The 18,762-nt window shown below is 45.3% G+C and overlaps 1 protein-coding gene across 7 annotated transcripts in view; it reads left to right on the forward strand.

Moving 5' to 3' along the window:
• The window catches only part of syne1b (spectrin repeat containing, nuclear envelope 1b), a 140,832-nt gene that overhangs the window by 53,096 nt on the left and 68,974 nt on the right, over positions 1–18,762 (forward strand). For 4 of the 7 annotated variants that reach the window (XM_060934445.1, XM_060934448.1, XM_060934449.1 and 1 more), the window contains exons 40-53: positions 91–241; positions 1,831–1,989; positions 2,105–2,305; positions 2,376–2,477; positions 2,571–2,774; positions 4,452–4,659; positions 4,790–4,902; positions 6,971–7,176; positions 7,404–7,553; positions 8,934–9,225; positions 9,307–9,479; positions 11,253–11,562; positions 18,065–18,229; positions 18,336–18,692. In XM_060934445.1, the coding sequence (XP_060790428.1) occupies positions 91–241; positions 1,831–1,989; positions 2,105–2,305; positions 2,376–2,477; positions 2,571–2,774; positions 4,452–4,659; positions 4,790–4,902; positions 6,971–7,176; positions 7,404–7,553; positions 8,934–9,225; positions 9,307–9,479; positions 11,253–11,562; positions 18,065–18,229; positions 18,336–18,692 (2,791 nt within the window). Of the gene's footprint in view, positions 1–90; positions 242–1,830; positions 1,990–2,104; positions 2,306–2,375; positions 2,478–2,570; positions 2,775–4,451; positions 4,660–4,789; positions 4,903–6,970; positions 7,177–7,403; positions 7,554–8,933; positions 9,226–9,306; positions 9,480–11,252; positions 11,563–16,706; positions 16,737–18,064; positions 18,230–18,335; positions 18,693–18,762 lie in introns of those variants that run through there. The other 3 variants (XM_060934453.1, XM_060934446.1, XM_060934451.1) reach the window with 2 other exon arrangements.

Consider the following 18,762-nt stretch of genomic DNA (forward strand, 5'->3'; position numbering starts at 1 on the left):
TCACTCTAATCTAATAACGCCATATACAGTATATTACGTTTTCTTCTTCTTCCTTAAATTACAGGATATTTGAACCTTCTTATTTCTTAGACAGGAGCAGTGCACTGCCATGATTGAGCTCATGAAGGATTATCAGAATCTGAAATCCTCTATTAATACAGTAGTGGAAAATGCCGAGAGTGTAGCTGTCATCAAACTTGGTCTAAAGGACCGGGAAGACACCAGGAGGTCTCTGTCAAAGGTAAGGTCTCCATAACCTTGCTCCTTCTTACATCAGTGATCTTCTGACCCTTTATACTCCATCCCGCTCTCTCAGATCCTCTAGCCATAATCTCCTTGCTGTTCCTCACACTTGACTCTACCCTGGTTGGCAGGTCCTTCAGTTCCATGGCCCCCAAGCTCTGGAATTCCCTTCCTCAACCCCTCCGTGACTGTTCTTCCCTTCCTTTCTTCAAATCTCATCTCAAAACCTTTCTATTTCATGAACTCTTCTGCTCCACTACTGCATAAACTCACCACTCTTTCGCAACTTTTTTTTGTATGTGTGTGTTGTTTTCTTTGACCTATGTAAAGCGACCTTGAGTTTAAGAAAGGTGCTATATATATCCATCCATCCGTTATCTGTAGCCGCTTATCCTGTACAGGGTCGCAGGCAAGCTGGAGCCTATCCCAGCTGACTATGGGTGAGAGGCGGGGTACACTCTGGACAAGTCACCAGGTCATCATAGGGCTGACACATAGACACAAACAACCATTCACACCCACGGTCAATTTAGAGCCACCAATTATCCTAACCTGAATGTCTTTGGACTGTGGGGGAAACCGGAGCACCCGGAGGAAACCCACGCAGACACGGGGAGAACATGCAAACTCCACACAGAAAGGCCAGCCGCTGGGCTTGAACTCAGGACCTTCTTGCTGTGAGGCAAGGATAATAAAGGATAATGTTGGTTCTTTAGAACTGCTACCACATTATGAGAAAATGTATTTCCACTTATCTGAATATAATAGTGCAGTGCCTGACCAAATTTTGGCAAACTTCACATTTGTAGAAATTGTAGGAAAGTAGAGATGGTTGAATTCTCTCTTTGACTACACAAACACGTCATTTATTTTCTTCAACACACACAGCTCAGAATCACACTGATCAAGGGCACAGTATCACTGCGTGTGTTCTAATTAACACAAACAGGCACACAATGTAACTGTATATATAATATCTCATCTCATTATCTCTAGCCGCTTTATCCTTCTACAGGGTCGCAGGCAAGCTGGAGCCTATCCCAGCTGACTACGGGCGAAAGGCGGGGTACACCCTGGACAAGTCGCCAGGTCATCACAGGGCTGACACATAGACACAGACAACCATTCACACTCACATTCACACCTACAGTCAATTTAGAGTCACCAGTTAACCTAACCTGCATGTCTTTGGACTGTGGGGGAAACCGGAGCACCCGGAGGAAACCCACGCAGACACGAGGAGAACATGCAAACTCCACACAGAAAGGCCCTCGCCGGCCACGGGGCTCGAACCCGGACCTTCTTGCTGTGAGGCGACAGCGCTAACCACTACACCACCGTGCCGCCCGTATATATAATATACACAATATAACACAATAAAACACACTGCGTGTGTTCTAACCAAGAGAGAAAGGCACATAATGAAAATGAGAGTGTAGAACATACACCAAACCAACGATTAAAGTGAATTATGCCCATAGAGTTTGATTAAGGTGAGTTATGTCCATCGAGTCTGAATATGGTGAATTAGGTCCACAGAGTCTGCTACAACATCAACAAAACTTATTGGTTTCTTTCTTTCATCAGCACGAAGCAGTTAAGATGGAACTGACAACTAATCAGGGGGAACTGGACCACTTCTCAAGTAAAGCAAAGCAACTGGTGTGTGAATTAAACAGAATTCCTGACTGTGAAACTCAAGTGATAAAGACAGAGATGGAAGCGGTTGTGGATCAGTGGTTAGATGTAAGTACTGTATGAGGCCACATTAATAAAAGCTCTTCCATGCCCTTTAAGTAAAATTGTCTTTTGAGTAGATCCTTGTAATTTCCAAAACAGCGCATTTCCTTTCTACCTACAGGTGTCTGAGAGAATTGAGGACAACCTTGAGAAACTCAGAAAGAGTTCCTCCATATGGGAGGATGTTTACCATATCAATGAAGACATTGATAGCTGGTCTAACAGCTGCGTGATGGAACTCACAGACAGCCTCAACAAGTTCAATGACAGCCAGAAGACTGAAAATCGCCTTGCTGAAGTCAAGGCATGTGTTATGGTGGAGGTATACAGTGCTAACTTCATATTGTAATCAAGGTGATGGTGTCAGATCTAATGTTTGTCTACATATGCAGGTTGAGGTGGAACAGAAAGAGAAGCTGTTAGACACAATACAAGCCAAAGTGTTGGAGCTGAAACAGCTTTGCAATACTAAAGACACCCCCACATCACTGCAGGTATGGTTTGTCCATGAATACAGGTTCATGAACATTTAGGTCAGCATGAGTGTATGGTTGTATGTACACCTTTTAATCTCAAATTCTCTCCAGGTCATAGAGGCTGACCTGCAGAAGAAGACAAACAATGTGCAGGAGCTGTGTGCACAAGCGAAAAACAACCTGGGTGATTTCTGCTCTCAGAAAAAACAGCTAGAGGATTTCCTTTCTAAAATGACGGAATGGTTGAAGACGGTTGAGGGTTCTTTGTTGGATACAGCATCTGGATCACCTCCAGAAGAGATCTGCAGAGTAAAGGTACGACAAAAGGTGTAATTCCTCATGTTATTCCCCATTACATTTGACAATTGGAGTTAATAGTAGTATGTAGTAATCAGATTTAGGATAAACACGGAGGTGATTATAGGAAATCGCGCGCTCTGATTAGTCGAGAGATTTGGATTATTTCTTGATTGCCTCCAGCGATTCAGCAAAATGGCGGCCAAGTGCTTCGTCACCGTAAGTGAGGAAGAATTAGAAATTATGAAAGAAAATACTGTTCCTAAAAGCACTAAAGATGCTACAAAGTTTGGTCTAAAACTATTCAAAGGTACAGTGGAATTATGATTTATTTGATCTATTTCATAACAAAGTATTTTATGTGACTCGGCATAGATAAGTGACACAATAATAATAATAATAATAATCAGTTGAATTTAAATAGTGCCTTTCTCATACCCAAGGTCACTTAACAATTAGCAAAAGAGAAAAAAAGAAGTCCACCAAAAGAAGGTCAGGATGTCATTCCAATAGCGTAACTGCCACAGTCCCACCAAAAGACGCACAAAGATAAATCCCACACTGCCTGCACAGCCGCCGTGCCGCCACCTGGCAACATCACTCGGAACACCACGCCATGGATCCACAAAGCGAGCACAGAATTACAGCCATGCAGAGCGCTGGTATGTCCCAAACCACCTGCGCAGCCACCGCAACGCCACCGGGCAACATCGCTCAGAACACCACGCCAAGCACAAAAGCACCACCACACCGAGCGTTGGGCATCCATGATGTTAAAAGAGCAACGAGCTCACTGCAGTCCATAGCTAGGAGCACAGGCATCACCAACGACGAACCAAGGCCTGGAGGGAACCGACTCCCAAAACTGGGTCCGGAGCTACACTACAACCGGCGGGCAAAACACTCAAACAAAAAACAAACATCAAACTACACAAACAAAGAAAAACAAAAAGGAAAATAAAATAAAATAAAAAGCTCTGGTGAGAAGCGGCAGCCAGAATGCGCACAGCGTACTCTCAACCGGAAATGGAAAGTCTGTGCAAGTCTGTGCGCATTACATTTGCATGCTGCTTTTGAAGATTGAAATAAACAATAAAAAAAAAAAATTCAGGGGCGGCACGGTGGTGTAGTGGTTAGTGCTGTCGCCTCACAGCAAGAAGGTCCTGGGTTCGAGCCCTGGGGCCGGCGAGGGCCTTTCTGTGCGGAGTTTGCATGTTCTCCCCGTGTCCGCGTGGGTTTCCTCCGGGTGCTCCGGTTTCCCCCACAGTCCAAAGACATGCAGGTTAGGTTAACTGGTGACTCTAAATTGACCGTAGGTGTGAATGTGAGTGTGAATGGTTGTCTGTGTCTATGTGTCAGCCCTGTGATGACCTGGCGACTTGTCCAGGGTGTACCCCGCCTTTCGCCTGTAGTCAGCTGGGATAGGCTCCAGCTTGCCTGCGACCCTGTAGAAGGATAAAGCGGCTACAGATAATGAGATGAGATGAGAAAAAAAATTCATAATCACCAGTGTATTTATCTGCCACAGGCTCAGTGAATATCGGTGAATAATAACCTCGACTTTCGTGAATAATTGTTAATTAATTTGAAGCTGTGTGTCACACTGATACAGTATCTTAAAATGTAGTCACTTGTCTTCATATAACTTACTTTCAATTGGGTGTATATTGTTGTGTGTGTGTTTTTTTTTTGTAGGATATACAAAAAGAGCTGCAGAACCAACAAGCGTGTATAGACTCCTCACGAGAGAGCCTGAACACTCTTTGCAGAAAGTACCCATCTGAAGAGCTGGCTAGCCTTGGGACGTCTTTAACTGATCTCATCAAGAAATATGAAACTGTCAATCAGCTATGTGTTAAAAGGTTGGGATCAATGCAGCAAGGGCTACAGCAGATCTTTAGTGGTGAGTGTTACTGTTCTCTAATTGAAATCAGTGAGGTTTGTTGCTTTTAATAGGTACATTATGATATGTTCATATTATTTGTTATCCATTTCCACACTACGCTGTCTCCCTTTATCTTATATCTCTTTAGATCTTTTGAAACAGTTTCACACTTGGCTCTCTGGACAAAAGGACATAGTGAGAGAATGCTCTGATTACTCTGGGGACATCAGTGTTGTAGAGCGCAAATTGCAGAAGCTGAAGGTGCAGCTCTTTCAAGTCATACATTACATATCACATGTACAAGTGCATCTCAAACAATTATAATGTTGTGAAAAAAATCATTTTTTTCATAATTTAATTCAAAAAGGTAAACTTTTATATATTCTATATTCATTACATGTAAAGTGAAATACTTCAAGCTTTTTTGTTTTGATTTTGATGATTATGGCTTATAGCTTATGAAAATCAGAAATCCAGTATTTCTAATTATTAGAATGTTTCCTAAAATCAATCAAAAAAGGATTTACAATACAGCAATGCCCAAGTTCTGAAAAGTATGTTCATTTATACACGTAATACTTGGTCAGGGCTCTTTTAACACAAATTACTGCATCAATGCAGCATGACATGGAGGCAATCAGCATGTGGCACTGCTGAGGTATTATTGAAACCCAGGTTGCTTTGATAGTGGCCTTTAGCTTGTCTGTATTTTTGGGTCAGGTGTTTCTCATCTTCCTCTTGACAATACCCCATAGATTCTCTATGGGGTTCAGGTCAGGTGAGATGGATGGCCAATCAGGCACAGTAATATCATGGTCAGCAAATCATTTGGCAGTAGTTTTGGCACTGTGGGCAGGTGTTAAGTCCTGCTGGAAAAGGAAATCAGCAGCTCCATAAAGCTTGTCAGGAGATGGAAGCATGAAGTGCTCTAAAATCTCCTGGTAGATGGCTGCGTTGACTCTGGACCTAATAAAACACAGTGGACCAACACCAGCAGATGACATGGCACCCCAAATCATTACAGACTGCAGAAACTTCACACTGGACTTCAAACACCTTGGATTCTGTGCCTCTCCACTCTTCATCCAGACTCTAGGACCTCATTCTCATCTCATTATCTCTAGCCGCTTTATCCTTCTACAGGGTCGCAGGCAAGCTGGAGCCTATCCCAGCTGACTATGGGCGAAAGGCGGGGTACACCCTGGACAAGTCGCCAGGTCATCACAGGGCTGACACATAGACACAGACAACCATTCACACTCACATTCACACCTACGGTCAATTTAGAGTCACCAGTTAACCTAACCTGCATGTCTTTGGACTGTGGGGGAAACTGGAGCACCCGGAGGAAACCCACGCGGACACGGGGAGAACATGCAAACTCTGCACAGAAAGGCCCTCGCCGGCCACGGGGCTCGAACCCAGGACCTTCTTGCTGTGAGGCGACAGCGCTAACCACTACACCACCGTGCCGCCGCACTCTAGGACCTTGATTTCCAAATGAATTGCAAAATTTACTTTCATCTGAAAAGAGGACTTTGGACCACTGAGCAACAGTCCAGTTCTTTCTCTCCTTAGCCCAGGTTAGACGCTTCTGACGTCGTCTCTGGTTCAGGAGTGGCCTGTTATTAGGAATGCGACAGTTGTAGCCCCTTTCCTGAAGACGTCTGTACAGTACATGGTGGCTCTTGATGCACTGACACCAGTCTCGGTCCACTCCTTGTGAAGCTCTTGAATCGACTTTTTCCCAAGTTCTTGAATCCCAAGTTCTTGAATCGACTTTTCTTGACAATCCTCTCAAGGCTGCAGTCATCCCTGTCGCTTGTGCACTTTTTCCAGCCAGCCTTTTCAGCAATGACCTTTTGTGGCTTGCCTTCCTCATGGAGGGTGTCAATGATCGTCTTCTGGACAACTGTCAAGTCAGCAGTCTTCCCCATAATTGTGGTTATGTGTACTGAACTAGACCGAGAGATACACAGTATTTATACTGTTTTGCTCAAACTCGAAATGAAATATTCTAGTATTTTGAAATTGTTTAAAAATATTTTTGTGCTATAGGCCATAATGATCAATATTAAAACAGAAAAATGGTTGAAACATTTTAGGTTACATGTAATGTGTCTAGAATATATTAAGTTTTTGCTTTCTTAAATAACTGATAGAAAATACTGAACTTTTTCACAATATTTTTAATTGTTTGAGATGCACTGGTATCTACTTTAGCCTATAACAGTTTTACTGAATAAAATGGTATTGCTTTTAAACTCAGTATTTATTATGCCATTTCTTCTTAAAGAAGTATTAATTTTTGCGCTCTTATATTCTTCAGGGAGCTCTAGAGAGGGTTGAGGATGGAGAAAGTCGTCTAACGGAGGTGTGCCAGGAGGGGGAGAAACTCCTGCTTCACCTGCCTAAGGCGAGTGCTGGCCAAGTGCAGCAGAGTCTCTCGTGCATCCAGCAGGACTGGGACAGTTATGTGGAACAGTGCAGGCTGAGCCAACAAAGTCTTGAGGAAAGTGCGAGACTGCTCAGTGGGTGAGGACACAACCCTTATTACATGGTATTGAATATTTTTGTTGGATTATTTCTGTAATGGTTGGGCAAGTGTTGGATTTCTCTCTAGGTATAGAATGGTATGTACCTTTTCAAATAAACACTAGGGTATTAGGATACTATGTATACTATACTAAATACCTGATACTAAGGATACTCGAATACACAAAAAAAACCCTTTTTTTCTGTGCATGTATCTGTCTGTACAGCTTTGACAACAATCTGCAGAGGCTGAGTCGCTGGCTGGAGCGCATGGAAGTGAGACTGAGCACAGAGCTTCCTGAAAGCAAACATGGCGAGCAGGAGAAAACAACCCTTGAGCGTGTTGAGGCGTTTTATGAGGAGGCTTTGAAAGAACGGTTAGATATTATTACAATTAATGAATTTTTATGTGTAGAGAGGTTTTATCCCTGCAGAAAATACATGTTGGGAAAAAGGTGATGCAGATATATACAGAAGCTTAATTTCAGCTGTTGAGGATAAACAGTTATTCCATTAAATCGAGTTGTACATGAGCTGATAACCGACGAGGTGCGTAGCGTCGAGTCGGCTATAAACCATGTATGACGAGATTGAGTGGAATAACTGGTTTATTATATTCACGTTCACTGGATTTTGGGAAACGGAGCATTTTTATTTTTGGCAAATTTGATAAATAAAAGCTTTACACAAAACATCCGGCAAAATCATTTCCGCTTAGAATGTAAACAAACCAGTGAAATGACAGTTGCAATTTGTGAAAAATGCTATTATAATAATTCTTGAAAAATAAAAAAGATATGTTCTTCCCATCAAATACTCTCATTCCATATTTTGTTGCTTTTTATTATTCATATAGAAATGGGTTCCGTCCGTCCGTCCAGCTGGCTGTCTGGTCAGGTTTTTGTTTCCGGGCCGTATCTTTAAAACTACTGAAGATATCGTCATGAAACTTTGTATACGTATTAAGCAACATGTGAACTGGTGCCTTTTCCTATTTTGGATTTAAAAAAAAAAATTCTAATTTTTACATAGAAAATAGATTTTGACTTAGTTTCTAAGAGCAATGTTTGTTTCCAGAGCATATATCCAAAACTATTCATGATACAGATTTGAAACTTGGTATACGTGTTAACAAGGTGATGTAGATGTGCGTTTTCATACTAAGAAAGTTGAGAAATTTTAATTTTTCATGTTTCCTTGGAAACAATTTCAGACTTAGTCTCTCAGGTTAGTCTTCGGGGTAGGTTTTGTTTCCGGAGCAGAACTTGAAAACTATGAGTGGTATGGTCTTGGAAGTTGGTATATGTGTTGATTAAGTAATGTATATGCACCTTTTGATACTAAGAAATGTGAGAAATTTTAATTTTTAGCTCACCTGGACCAAAGGTCCAGTGGGCTTATGCCATGGGCTGCTGAGGTCAGTGTAAAGAGGTAGGGTTGGTTTCCTGCAGCAGAACTTGAAAAAACGTGATAAATAATATCTTGAAACTTGGTATATAGTTGGTATATAGGGCAGGGGGATATAGATGACTCTGTCTTCTTGTATTTTTTGGGGTTTTGTTTTCGAGTAGAGTTTTTATTTTGTCCTCGGTTGGTTCAGCAAAACGCTCTGCCATTTTGCTTTTCTCTACTCACAGTATATGAGCTGATAGCCTAGTAGTAGAATAGCCAATCAGAGCGCACGATTGCTCATATCCAGTCAATGTGGATAAAATAATATTGTATAGCATCTGTTGATGACATATTTTCTTCTGTAGTGATTCCTTTGAGAATCTGTGCCAAGAAGCTCAGACTCTGATTGAGGGAGGTCATGGCAGCGGTTCTGAGTTGCGGGTGTCAACACAGCTCCAGATGCAGCAGCAGACTCTGCTGAAAGCAGTAAGAGAGCGTCTGCGCAGCTGTCAGCTCAGTCTGCAGGAGCAACAGTCTTTTGATGAGACACTGCAGAGCACATGGGCTTGGCTCAGTAACATGCAAGAACGGCTTACAGTACTGAGCAGCACCACTGGCAACAAAGAAACGCTAGAAAAGAGGCTGGGGCTTGTACAGGTAAATAATCTCATTAATATTCACTCATCACTCATTATGCGGAATTGTAGTATTTAAAAAATCTGTTAAATTGTGTTACAGGATATCTTGTTAATGAAGGGAGAAGGAGAAGTGAAGTTGAATATGACAGTAGGGAAAGGTGAGCAGGTTGTGAAGAACTGTACCAAGGACAAACAGAAGGCCATCCGCTCCCAGCTTCAGAGTCTGAAAGATTTCTGGGCTAACATGCTTATGACTGCCATGAGCTGTCACAGGTACAGTTATGCTAGTGTACCAAGGGCAGAAACATCATTTGCTGCTCAAGGAAATACAACCCTGATACCAAAAAAGTTGGGACAAAGTACAAATTGTAAATAAAAACGGAATGTAATAATTTACAAATCTCAAAAACTGATATTGTATTCACAATAGAACATAGACAACATATCAAATGTCGAAAGTGAGACATTTTGAAATTTCATGCCAAATATTGGCTCATTTGAAATTTCATGACAGCAACACGTCAAAAAAGTTGGGACAGGGGCAATAAGAGGCTGGAAAAGTTAAAGGTACAAAAAAGGAACAGCTGGAGGACCAAATTGCAACTCATTAGGTCAATTGGCAATAGGTCATTAACATGACTGGGTATAAAAAGAGCATCTTGGAGTGGCAGCGGCTCTCAGAAGTAAAGATGGGAAGAGGATCACCAATCCCCCTAATTCTGCGCCGACAAATAGTGGAGCAATATCAGAAAGGAGTTCGACAGTGTAAAATTGCAAAGAGTTTGAACATATCATCATCTACAGTGCATAATATCATCAAAAGATTCAGAGAATCTGGAAGAATCTCTGTGCGTAAGGGTCAAGGCCGGAAAACCATACTGGGTGCCCGTGATCTTCGGGCCCTTAGACGGCACTGCATCACATACAGGCATGCTTCTGTATTGGAAATCACAAAATGGGCTCAGGAATATTTCCAGAGAACATTATCTGTGAACACAATTCACCGTGCCATCCGCCGTTGCCAGCTAAAACTCTATAGTTCAAAGAAGAAGCCGTATCTAAACATGATCCAGAAGTGCAGACGTCTTCACTGGGCCAAGTCTCATTTAAAATGTACTGTGGCAAAGTGGAAAACTGTTCTGTGGTCAGACGAATCAAAATTTGAAGTTCTTTATGGAAAACAGGGACACTGTGTCATTTGGACTAAAGAGGAGAAGGACGACCCAAGTTGTTATCAGCGCTCAGTTCAGAAGCCTGCATCTCTGATGGTATGGGGTTGCATTAGTGCATGTGGCATGGGCAGCTTACACATCTGGAAAGACACCATCAATGCTGAAAGGTATATCCAGGTTCTAGAGCAACATATGCTCCCATCCAGACGACGTCTCTTTCAGGGAAGACCTTGCATTTTCCAACATGACAATGCCAAACCACATACTGCATCAATTACAGCATCACGGCTGCGTAGAAGAAGGGTCCGGGTACTGAACTGGCCAGCCTGCAGTCCAGATCTTTCACCCATAGAAAACATTTGGCGCATCACAAAACGGAAGACACGACAAAAAAGACCTAAGACAGTTGAGCAACTAGAATCCTCCATTAGACAAGAATGGGTTAACATTCCTATCCCTAAACTTGAGCAACTTGTCTCCTCAGTCCCCAGACATTTACAGACTGTTGTAAAGAGAAAAGGGGATGTGTCACAGTGGTAAACATGGCCTTGTCCCAACTTTTTTGAGATGTGTTGTTGTCATGAAATTTAAAATCACCTAATTGTTCTCTTTAAATGATACATTTTCTCAGTTTAAACATTTGATATGTCATCTATGTTCTATCCTGAATAAAATATGGAATTTTGAAACTTCCACATCATTGCATTCCATTTTTATTTACAATTTGTACTTTGTCCCAACTTTTTTGGAATCGGGGTTGTATTTTCTTCTGATATTTAAAGGTAAAATAGTTCTTGATAAAAAGTGATAAGAAATACACTAACTTGTATTGTTGTTCACACGTTTCTACTCTGCATATGTGTGTATAAAACAGTCGTCTGGAGTGGACAGTGACCCAGTGGAGCAGCTATCAGGAAGGGAAAGCTCAGCTGCAGCAGTGGATGGACACCGTGGAGCAGGAGATTGAAGTCGCTCTTCCTCAACAGCCTGGATTGAAGGAGAAGATCTCTTTGCTGGAGCGTCTGCGAGCCATAGAGGCTGATATCGATAGCCACTCAGCAGCACTCAGTCGCCTGAACGAGAAAGCTACAGAACTGTTTGAAAAAACTGGAGACCAGGCCTTTGCAGAAGAGCCGAGAGCAGAACTCACTGCCCAGTTCTCTGACATAACAGCAGTTATCAAGGTAATATTCATGGCTAAATTATGCCTAAATGCTTTCATATATTTTTTAAAAATTGAAATGATCCATTATTATTATGCTAATACTTTCCAGACTTCCAGGTTGCACTTTCCAGAGCATGTTGTGCAACCTACAAGCATGATCCCTTGAACTACAATTCCCACATACCCTGCTAATAGATGCAGCATTAACCACACCTGCTTTCACTTTTACGGAAGCTGAGAATGGCCATGCTTGCAGTAATTTATTTCATGCTGTTTTCTCGCAATAACGAGAAAATTATTTATTAATTATCGTTAATTAATCCTTAATAGTTTTATTTTTTCTTTAATATTTCTTCATTTTGTTTTATGTAGCCTCATTATTTATGTTTGTTTATTGATTGAAATTAATTCTTTTAATTCATATATGATCGGTAGTAGCCACGAGCGGTGTCTACAAAGGGCAGGGATTTAATCAACACTGTTAGGGTTTTGCTGGGATTCGAACCTGGTTCGTTGGTGTGATAATCCAGCAAACCCCCACTAGGCCACCAGGGGGATGACTCAAATGCAGAGGCGTGAGGCGGAAGTAGAAAAAGAATCAAAAGGTTTATTTAAACTATATACACTATATACAGGGCAAAACAAAAGACAAAAAAAAACCAAAGAGTATAATCCAAAAGAAAAGCAAAGTGCAAAAATACAAAAGCTAAGAAGATCAAAAAACACAGTACAAAGGAAACTGGAGATAAACATAACAGCACAAAGACTCCGTGACAAGAGGACTGAACTCAGGGGTATAAATAGACAAACTAATTAAGGACACAGGTGAAGATAATTAGGCAATTAACACAAACTCAAAACACAGGAACAGTGGCGGCCTCTAGAGGCCAAAATGAACACGACATGAAAAGGAAATAACAGCGGCCTCTAGAGGCCAAAACAGTCCTAGTCCTAACAGGACCCCCCCCTCTAGGAGCGTCTCCTGACGTTCCCAGGGCGATCCGGATGGGCCGAATGGAAGTCCCGACATAGTTCTTTATCAAGGACATCCCGAGCAGGAACCCAGCAGCGCTCCTCAGGACCATAGCCCTCCCAGTCCACCAGATATTGCAACCCGCCGCGGACCCGGCGGGAGTCAAGCAGGCGATTCACAGTGAACACAGTCTGCCCCTGGAAGATGCGGGGGGGTGGGGGGTTCCTAGGGGCAGGGGCATACGTAGACGTCAGTACGGGCCGTAACAGGGAAACATGGAAAGTGGGGTTGATCCTCAGAGTCCGGGGCAACTGGAGCCGGTAGGAGACAGGGTTCACCCTGCGCACCACCTTGAAGGGGCCAATGTAGCGAGGAGCAAGCTTGCGGTTCTCCACCCGCAGTGGAAGGTCCTTAGTGGACAGCCAAACACGCTGCCCAGGGCGGAAAGCGTGTGCAGGTCTTCTATGGCGGTTGGCCTGAGTCTGGTTGGTTCTGGAGGTCTGTATGAGGGTCTTCCTGACCTTGCTCCAGGTCTTGCGACACCGTCTCACATATTGGTTGACCGAGGGCACCCCCGCGTCCTCCTCCTGGTCCGGGAACAGAGGTGGCTGGAACCCGAATTGGCACTGGAATGGCGACAGCTTGGTGGCCGATGACTGCAGGGTGTTGTGGGCGTACTCCGCCCATGGCAGCCAGGTGCTCCACGATGTCGGGTTATCCATAGCCAGGCCTCGCAGGGTGGTTTCCAGGTCCTGGTTGAGCCTCTCCGTCTGACCATTGGACTGTGGGTGAAACCCAGAGGAGAGGCTGGCAGTGGCTCCGATGACCTTGCAGAACCCGTGCCACACTCGGGAGGAGAACTGGGGCCCTCGGTCTGAGACGATGTCCTGTGGAAGACCAAAGACTCGGAAGACATGATTAAACAAAAGTTTCGCAGTTTCAAGAGCAGAGGGGAGTTTGCACAGTGGTATGAAGCGGCAGGCCTTGGAGAATCTGTCAACTAAGACCAAAATGACCGTGTTACCTTGTGACTCAGGGAGACCCGTGATAAAGTCGACTGCCACGTGGGACCAGGGACGCCGGGGAATGGTCAGAGGATGCAGGAGACCCTGGGGACGCTGTCGTGGGTTCTTGGTTCTGGTGCAAACCTCACAGGACAGGACAAATGACCTTACTTCCTTCTCCATGTTAGGCCACCAGAAGCGTCTTTTCAGGAAGTCCAGGGTCCTCCGAGCTCCCGGGTGGGCGGTGAGAGGGGAAGAGTGACCCCACTGGAGAACCTTGGCCCGGGCTTGATGTGGGACGTACAAGAGGCCTGGTGGCCCCGTCCCAGGACCGGGGTCCTGGCGTTGGGCTCGTCGGACAGCCTCCTCAATACCCCAGCGGACAGGGGCCACAATCCGGGACACAGGGATAATAGGCCCGACTTCATTCTCCCTGTTAGTGGCAGAGAACAGTCTGGACAGTGCGTCAGGTTTGGTGTTCTTGGAGCCGGGGCGGTATGAGAGGGTGAAGTCAAACCGACTGAAAAACAGGGCCCACCTAGCCTGTCGAGGGTTCAGTCTCTTGGCTTGCTGGAGGTACTCCAGGTTCTTGTGGTCAGTCCAAACCAGGAATGGATGTTGTGCTCCCTCCAGCCAGTGCCTCCACTCCTCAAGGGCCAGTTTGACCGCTAGCAGTTCTCGATCCCCCACATCGTACCGGGACTCAGCAGGACTCAGGCGGTGGGAGAAGTAAGCGCAGGGGTGCAGCTTTCCTTCCGAACGTTGAGAGAGCACCGCGCCGACACCACTGTCCGAGGCGTCCACCTCCACGATGAATGGTTGGGAGGTGTCCGGGAGAACCAGAATGGGTGCCGTGCAGAAGCGGTCCTTGAGGTCTTTGAACGCCTTTTCTGCCTGAGGAGACCAGCCATAAGATCCACCTGTCCCTTTGGTGAGGTCTGACATGGGTGCTGCCACAGAACTGAAGTTCCTGATGAACTTGCGGTAGAAGTTAGCGAATCCTAAGAACCGCTGAACCTCCTTAACGGACTTGGGAGTAGGCCAATCCCGGACGGCCAGGGTCTTGGCAGGGTCCATTTGGAGTTGGCCTGTCCGTACAATAAATCCCAGAAAGGAGACCTCGGGAACATGAAATTCGCATTTCTGGGCCTTGGCGAACAGATTGTTCTGTAGCAGCCTCTGGAGAACCTGGCGGACATGGTGGCGGTGCTCCTGCACGGTCTTGGAAAAGATAAGGATGTCGTCGAGGTAGACAAAAACGTATAGGTTAATCATGTCCCTTAAGACGTCGTTGATTAGGGCCTGAAAAACAGCTGGTGCGTTGGTGAGTCCGAAGGGCATCACCTGGTATTCGTAGTGCCCAGACGGGGTGTTAAAGGCAGTCTTCCACTCGTCTCCCTGTCGGATACGGATGAGGTGGTATGCGTTCCGTAGGTCCAACTTGGTGAAGACGGTGGCGCCTTGGAGCAGGTCGAAAGCTGTGGACATCAGCGGAAGGGGATATCGGTTGCGCACAGTGATCTTATTCAGGCCCCTGTAATCAATACATGGTCGGAGCCCCCCATCCTTCTTGCCGACAAAGAAGAAGCCGGCTCCAGCAGGTGAAGTGGAGGGTCGAATAAACCCAGAGACCAGGGCATCTTTGAGGTATTCCTCCATGGCCTTGCGTTCTGGCTGAGAGAGTGAAAACAGTCTGCCACGAGGAGGGGTAGTCCCAGGGAGCAAGTCGATGGCACAGTCGTAGGCCCGGTGCGGAGGAAGAACAGCGGCCCTGCTCTTGCTGAATACCTCCTTGAGATCCCAGTACTCTGTGGGAACTTGAGATAACTCGGTGAGATCAGGGGGCTCGGCAGGAGACACAGGAGAGCTAGAGAGCAGACAAGAGGCATGGCATGCAGGGCCCCATTCCACAACCTGGCTTGTTACCCAGTCTATGCGAGGGTTGTGGCGAGTAAGCCAAGGAAGGCCTAGAATAACTGGGAACTCAGGTGAAGGAATCAGGTGCAGGGATATTTCTTCCTTGTGACCTTGAGACTGGAGGAAAACTGGAGAAGTAACTTGGGTGACTCTTCCATCACCTAACGCTTGGCCATCGAGGGCAGACACAGACAGTGGGACTTCAAGAGGTGCAGTCGGAATATTGATGCTTTGGGCGAAGTGAATATCCATAAAGTTCCCAGCCGCCCCTGAGTCTATCAAAGCTTGACAAGAGTGGACAGACTCACCCCAGGAGATGGAGACCGGGATGTAGATTCCTTGGCCAGGGAGTCCGGGAGAGAGGGTAGGCCCCGTCACAACCCTCCCTCGGCTGGACGGGGCGGTCCTTTTCCCAAGAGTTCGGGACATGATGCTCGGAAGTGACCAGGCTTGCCACAGTAGATGCAGCACTTGTCCCTCCTTCTGCGCTCCCTCTCAGATGCGGAGAGGCGAGTACGACCCACTTGCATGGGTTCTGGACAGTCACTGAAGGAGGTAGATGGTCTCCAGGTAGAGGTAGGGAGGCTGGGGGGGCTCAAGGCTTGGTGGCGTTCTCTCATCCTGTTGTCCAGACGAATAGCATGTGAGATGAGGGTTTCGAGGTCACTTGGGCATCCAATAGAGGCCAGACCGTCCTTGATGGGGTCAGACAGACCATGGTGGAAGGCTGACACCAGGGCAGTCTCGTTCCATCCACTTACTGCTGCGAGTGTTCGGAACGAGATGGCGTAATCTGCGACGCTTCCTCCTTGCCAGATGGACATGAGCTTTCGGGCTGCGTCGGTACTGATGTCTGCCTGATCGAAGACCCGAAGCATCTCTTCAGAAAACAGCTGGAAATCAAAGCACTCAGGTCCCTGTCTTTGCCAGATAGCAGTAGCCCAGGCTCGCGCCTTACCAGCTAATAAGGTGATCACAAAGGCAATCTTGCGGCGATCCGTAGTGTAGGTGGTAGGCTGAAGCTCAAAGGTGAGTTGACACTGGGTAAGGAACTCTCGGCACTCACTGTGCTTGCCGTCATACCTCTGTGGTGCAGGAAGGCTGGGTTCGCGAGGTGAAGAAGGCAGCATTGCAGGAGGCACTGGAGCAGGAGTGGGAGCTGGATCAGGAGCAGGAACTGGATCAGGAGCAGGAACTGGATCAGGAGCAGGAGATGCAGGCAGAGATGTCAGCTGTGCCAGGGTTTTCCCAATTTGCTGAAGCAGTTCCTCGTGGCGAGCGAGGGCCTCACGTTGGCTGGTGAGCGTACGTCCATGAGCGTCCATGGTCGCTCCGAAGCATGTCAAAGCTGCCATAATTCCCTGAAGGTTGGCCGGGTAGACAGTTGAAGCAGCCTCTGCTGAGTCGGTCATGACGGAGTCTTTCTGTTAGGGTTTTGCTGGGATTCGAACCTGGTTCGTTGGTGTGATAATCCAGCAAACCCCCACTAGGCCACCAGGGGGATGACTCAAATGCAGAGGCGTGAGGCGGAAGTAGAAAAAGAATCAAAAGGTTTATTTAAACTATATACACTATATACAGGGCAAAACAAAAGACAAAAAAAAAACCAAAGAGTATAATCCAAAAGAAAAGCAAAGTGCAAAAATACAAAAGCTAAGAAGATCAAAAAACACAGTACAAAGGAAACTGGAGATAAACATAACAGCACAAAGACTCCGTGACAAGAGGACTGAACTCAGGGGTATAAATAGACAAACTAATTAAGGACACAGGTGAAGATAATTAGGCAATTAACACAAACTCAAAACACAGGAACAGTGGCGGCCTCTAGAGGCCAAAATGAACACGACATGAAAAGGAAATAACAGCGGCCTCTAGAGGCCAAAACAGTCCTAGTCCTAACAAACACGAGCTTATGACCTGCGTTTACTGGGAATTCCTCATAGGGAAGGTGCTTGATGAGCCGACCAACGTGGCATACATGGAGCCCTGAACATGGAAGGGCATCACATGTGATTTTCCATTCATTCAGACTGTCAATAATGAATGAATGAAAAAATAATTTCATTAATAAGTAACAGCATAAAACAAAATGAATAAAAAGTTTTAAAATTAATTAATTGATTGATTGATTGATTGATTGATCAAGTAATTAATTAATAGCTAATTAACTTGTAATGAGCTTTATTATCTTGAGATAATGCAATAATTTTCTCATTATGACGAGAAAACAGCCTTAAAAAATATTGCAAGCATGGCCATTCTCGGCTTCCGTACACTTTGGAAACTTATTACTTGCCTTATTTAAACCCTGATTTCCGTTAGTTTCTTTGCCTTGTGTTATTTTCCATACCGATGCTCAGTGTGTTCCTCACTTCTACTGTCGTGTTTTCATATGTACACACACACACACTCTCTCTCTCTCTCTCTCTCTCTCTCTCTCTCTCTCTATATATATATATATATATATATATATATATATATATATAATATGAGAGAGAGAGAGAGAGAGAGAGAGGATATTACATGGTGGCACGAAGATATGAAGCTTATCTACACACACACACAGGGTACTTTTTATGCTGCCAAGCAATGTTGATGCAGCCAAGTGTTGTCATTTCCTGTAGAGTAAGGTACAGCAGATGGGTGACATCATGAAAGAGCATGAGTTGTATCTGGACGCTGTGCGGGAACTGAATGACTGGCTGACCTCTGCTAAAGAGGAACTCCAACGCTGGTCTGACATGTCTGGAGATGCTGCCTCTGTTCAGAAGAAACTCTCCAGAGTGCAGGTAAGAATGCGCAAGGGCAATTAAAATTATTCACATAGAGACTATTAGAATAGAATTATTAATTAATTGTAAGTGTGTGATTGCTGACTTTGCTGTTTGATGGCAGGAGCTGTTGAACTCTAGGAAGCAGGGCAGGGAAAGGCTGGAGCGAGTGCAGCGGTGCGGGGCTGCAGCACGTGATCACACTTCCACTGTAGGGTGTGAGGCACTGGAGAGGGAGGAGGCAGGATTGCTGTCTGCTTGGGAGCAGTGGGAACGTGGGGCCAAACATGTGCGCTCTGGCCTAGAGGCCACACTGGCTCAGATGGCCAGCTCAGATCAGGAGTTCAGCACTCTGGCTGCACAGCTGGAGCAGGACCTGCAAGGCTTTAGCAGCCGACTGCATGAATGGCATGACACACTGCAGCAGGTGGAAGCTATGGACACCAGTGAGGAAGCTGTGCAGGGCTGGCAGATTGCCAAGGTACAGGATTTCTAATAAGATTATTAGACATGACATATTAACGATGTTAAACTACTAAATACCATATTTG

This window comes from Neoarius graeffei, chromosome 11, assembly GCF_027579695.1.
Source record: "Neoarius graeffei isolate fNeoGra1 chromosome 11, fNeoGra1.pri, whole genome shotgun sequence".
Lineage (NCBI taxonomy): Eukaryota > Metazoa > Chordata > Actinopteri > Siluriformes > Ariidae > Neoarius > Neoarius graeffei.